The sequence below is a fragment of the Gymnodraco acuticeps genome, unplaced genomic scaffold (assembly GCF_902827175.1).
Source record: "Gymnodraco acuticeps unplaced genomic scaffold, fGymAcu1.1, whole genome shotgun sequence".
In the NCBI taxonomy this organism is placed as follows: Eukaryota; Metazoa; Chordata; class Actinopteri; order Perciformes; family Bathydraconidae; genus Gymnodraco; species Gymnodraco acuticeps.
In genome coordinates, this window is record NW_022989870.1 from 62,696 (window position 1) to 67,332 (window position 4,637).

A 4,637-nucleotide genomic window follows, 5' to 3' on the forward strand; every position below is an offset into this window, starting at 1 on the left:
GTGTTTTTGACTTTGAAGCCTGTTAAACACTGAATTCAGCTGTGTTTAATGGATGGCATTGCTGGGGGTCCTCCTGAGGGGCGGGGCCAATTAGGGAGTCAGAGGTGATTGGCCAGAGCTGACTAGACTGCCCTCAGACTGCACGCTGATTGGTCAAACCCCAGCTAGGTCCCGCCCACGGGTGGCGCCTTGAACCTGCTGTATGTTGAAGCGTTGCGTTCAACCAGTGTTGAGTTTAGAGGGTCTCTCTCTACCGGGGTGACAAGTCCGAGCACAGGAAAGGAATAACAGCCGATTGAAGACTAAAAAAAACACCGTACTTTTCATCTCTTCACCACTGGATACTTATCTCGAACTGGAGTTTGGATTAACTTCGAAAAACACACTCTTTTTTAGTTTTTCTTTTTCATTTGCTTTAGAAAAACTCACAGAAGACAATGGGGTCCCAAGCATCCAAAGGAGATGTGGCCGCGGAGGCGAGCGCTGCTGCCGCTGACGGAGCAGCTGTCAAAACCAATGGACAGGTAATTACACTTTATTACAATTTCATTCAACAGATGAGATACTTGCAGATGCATCAAAGTTGATTTTCTCATATGAAAACATTAGTTTAAATGATTTAGTCGACGCTGAATCGATACAACTTGAATGTGAGGAGGTTTTGGGTAAGTCAGGTGGGGCTTTTTTTAAGCATCGCTTTCTCCTGCTGATGGATTAATCACAGAGAAAAACTAAATAAAACAATATAGCCTACCGTGTTGTTTGTGTCGGTTTAGTTCATTTATGTTAAATGTGTTTATTTTTGACGGAGGTTTTACCCAAAATCCGCACAACACGTTTGACAATGCCAGGCATTAAAGGGGGAGGGGGGTGGGGGGCAGCGCGATAGCACGTAGGCACCACTCCTCCCTGTTAGTCTGCACACCGATTTGGCTCATTTGACATCAAAATGTGATAAATAAGTCACATTTAATCATGCATTTAATTCTTCAAACCATTATTACATGTTTTGCGTTGATTTAATTAGAAATGAATGACACTAAAAAGACGTTACTTGAGCGTTAAGTTGGCAATGTTCATGCCAGGTTGGTTATTTTGGAGAAAAACCTCAATTGGAAGTGTTTTTTCAGTCTTCCTTCGATGAGCTCCGGTCTTGTCTTTGTTGAGTCCATGTCTGTCTGGTACCTCAGGCGGTGTGTGAGGAGCTACCGCCGCCTATCGCGAGATTAGAGTACTGCAAGGCGTCGCCTCTGAGCCAGGCGACACGGTGGTTAATTGATGAGCTCGACGATGCTGTGCAAAGAAAGCAGAAATGCACTTCTAAAATCACTCTTCTGTGTTTTCTAAACATCTGCACAGAGGATTGTTTGTAATTCAAACGTGATTTTCTGTCTCATATCTTATTTTTTTGTGTCAACCTTTTTTCAGGAGAATGGACATGTAAAGACCAACGGTGATGTCTCCACAAAGACTGATGGAGACGCCGCCGCCACCAACGGCTCGGCTGAGGCAGCGAAGGAGCCTGAGGCGGCCGCAGGAGACGCCATCGAGCCAGCACCCGCTGCAGACGGAGAGGCCGCCAAACCTGAAGGAGAGGCAGCTGCCAAGGAGACTCCCAAGAAGAAGAAGAAGAAGTTCTCCCTGAAGAAGTCCTTCAACTTCAAGCTGAATCTGAAGAAGACCAAGAAGAGCGAGGCTGTGAAGGAGGAAGCCCGCCACCGCCACCTCCCCCGCCGAGAGAAACCGGCTGAGAACGGGGCTGCTGCTCCTGCTGAGGAGAAGAAGGAGGAGGTGAAGGAGGTGAAGAAGGAGGTGAAGAAGGAGGAGGAGAAGAAGGAGGAGAAGAAGGAGGAGGTTGCTGCTGCCGAGGCCCCCAAAGCAGAGGAGGCTCCGGCGAAAGAGGAGGCCCCCAAAGCAGAGGAGGCCCCCAAAGAGGAAGCTGCCCCGGCCCCCGAGGCCACGAAACCAGCAGAGGAGAGCAGCTCGACCCCCGCTCCCTCTGAAAAGAAGGAGTGATTGTCCGTTTATCTCACAATGAACTGGGTGAACTGTTTTTCAAGAGAGAGAGAAAATTTAAGAGTATATATATATTTATATATATATGTGTATATGTATACATATGTATATGGATATATGTATATGTAAATATATACACATGTATGTGAGAGACTCCTTCGACGTGCCACTTTTTCGTCATGATAACAAGACGACAGACTAGATTCACTAGATCACTTCCCTGGTTTCTGCTCGACATCTGGACCCGGACTGAGTTTTAGGCTGTGGGCTGGTCGCCGTGTGGAAATCTGGATTTTAAAAGCTAGAAAGCGAGCTAATGACACCATGACGTATAGACGGATGGAGAAAGATGGCATCTTTTCCCACAAAATCTGCAAATCAAAGATGCCTCCTTGCTGAAGAAGCTAGATAACATACTAGGACACCACCACTTGAAATGACTGTTTGCAAAAAAAAAAAAAAAAAGAAATCAGAAAATTAAAGAGACTTGCCAACTTTTTACATTCCTATATTTTAACCCAAATTTGAAGTATTTTGTGGTGTATTATAGAGAACCATGTTAAAGATTCAGAGAAGCTATTACTTGTTTGTTTAAAGAAAAAAAAAAAAAATAGACAACTTTGATTTTTACCTTACTATGAAAAAAGAACACTTAAGCTTGCTATGTTCACTGTTGCGGTTTGATATGAAGCAGAGTCGTTTACCTGTCGTATGTGAGCCTGAATCTGCTTTGTCTCTGTAAATACATTGGATTGATTTCTGTTCTTTATTTTGCTAATGTTGACAGATGTTACTGGTTTTATTGTAAAGTTGATAATGGTAAATAAATGTTGGTTACCTACATGTGTCTTTATGGTCTTTCACATCATGCATTACATTAGTTATAAAGTACAATACTGCAATTAAGGGCGTCCAAAGCTTGTATATTATACTGAACGTTTTATTACAAATAAACAAAAACCTATTGAAGAGCTGCAACGATAAGTCGACTAATCAATTGGTTGATAATCGGTAAGTAATTTTCATGCAAAGATGACATGATATAATACTGTTTCAGCTGATCACATATTTAGATTTCCTGCTTTTTCTAGTTTATTTCATATACAACAGAATATCTTTGGGATTTGGACCCACAAAACAAGACATTTAAATACAATAATGACATTCAATTGACCTATCAATTAGTCAAAAATACCAGGCAGCGTAATCCATACTGAGATATAAGGATTATTTCTGTTTTGGATTATATAAAACACAACATCTTTGGGTTTTTGACCTATAAAACATAAATTAAAATACATCACATTTGACTTTTTCATTGACAATTCTCAAAAATGAAAATAATCGTTAGTTGGAGCCCGACAGGAAAGTAAGTGTAAGAAAAACACAGTGTAAGTCATCCACTTATTGCACAATTGAAACTAACAGGGCATTAAAGGCAGATGCGTCATTAACTAACTCAGGTATTTTTCCACAGGCCCTAAAAACTGCAGTCATTAAACCGCTCTTAAAAAAGAATAATCTAGATGCTTCAGTAATGAGCAATTACAGGCCCATATCAAACCTCCCATTTCTAGGTAAAATCATTGAAAAAGTTGTTTTTCAACAGTTGAGTAATTTCTTGCATTTAAATAACTGTTTCGATGTGTTCCAGTCAGGCTTTCGTCCAAACCACAGCACTGAGACTGCTCTTGTAAAGGTCTTTATTGACATCCACTTAAACACAGACAGTGGCAGAACTTCAGTGTTAGTATTATTAGATCTCAGTGCTCCGTATTGACACTGTTGACCACAGCATATTACTAGACCGACTGGAAAACTGGGTGGGACTTTCGGAAACAGTTCTAAATTGGTTTGAATCCTACTTAAAGGACAGAAACAACTTTGTTTCTATAGGTAAATACACATCTGAGTTGACAAATATGACATGTGGGGTACCTCAAGGCTCCATCTTGGGGCCTCTTCTCTTTAACATCTACATGCTACCACTGGCTCAGATAATGAAGAACAACAAAATAAGTTACCATAGCTATGCGGATGACACACAAATTTACGTAACAATTTCACCAGGAGACTATGCTCCAATTCAAACACTGAGTAAGTGCATTGAACAAATCAATGACTGGATGTGTCAGAACTTTCTCCAATTAAACAAAGATAAAACTGAGGTAATGGTTTTTTGGAGCCAAGGCAGAACGTATAAAAGTTAGCGCTGAGCTTCAGTCTGCAATGTTCAAAACAACAGATAAAGCCAGAAATCTAGGTGTAGTCATGGACTCTGACCTGAGTTTCAACAGTCACATTAAAACAGTTACTAAATCAGCCTACTATCACCTAAAGAATATATCTAGGATTAAAAGACTAATGTCACAGCAGGATTTGGAAAAACGTGTCCATGCTTTTATCTTCAGTAGACTCGACTACTGCAATGGTGTCTTCACAGGTCTCACTAAAACATCTATTAGGAAGCTGCAGCTGATTCAGAACGCCGCTGCTCGTGTCCTCACTAACACTAAGAAAGTAGATCACATCACTCCTGTTCTGAAGTCTTTACACTGGCTTCCTGTGTGTCAAAGAATAGATTTCAAAATACTGCTGCTGGTTTATAAAGCACTGAATGG

The 4,637-nt window shown here is 41.2% G+C and overlaps 1 protein-coding gene across 1 annotated transcript; it reads left to right on the forward strand.

Annotated features, from left to right (window-relative positions):
• Window positions 1-211: 211 nt before the first annotated feature.
• On the forward strand, window positions 212-2,857 carry marcksl1b (MARCKS-like 1b). The gene is made up of 2 exons (XM_034197092.1): window positions 212-524; window positions 1,429-2,857. The coding sequence occupies exons 1-2, from the start codon at window positions 438-440 to the stop codon at window positions 2,014-2,016; spliced, it is 675 nt and encodes a 224-aa protein (XP_034052983.1). The 5' UTR covers window positions 212-437; the 3' UTR covers window positions 2,017-2,857.
• Window positions 2,858-4,637: the final 1,780 nt, after the last annotated feature.

Excerpts from the sequence above, each read along its gene's own strand:
- marcksl1b (XM_034197092.1), top strand. The coding sequence starts at position 438 with ATGGGGTCCCAAGCATCCAAAGGAGATGTGGCCGCGGAGGCGAGCGCT. Across the intron at positions 525-1,428 it reads CTGTCAAAACCAATGGACAG|GAGAATGGACATGTAAAGAC; the intron begins GTAATTACACTT and ends ACCTTTTTTCAG.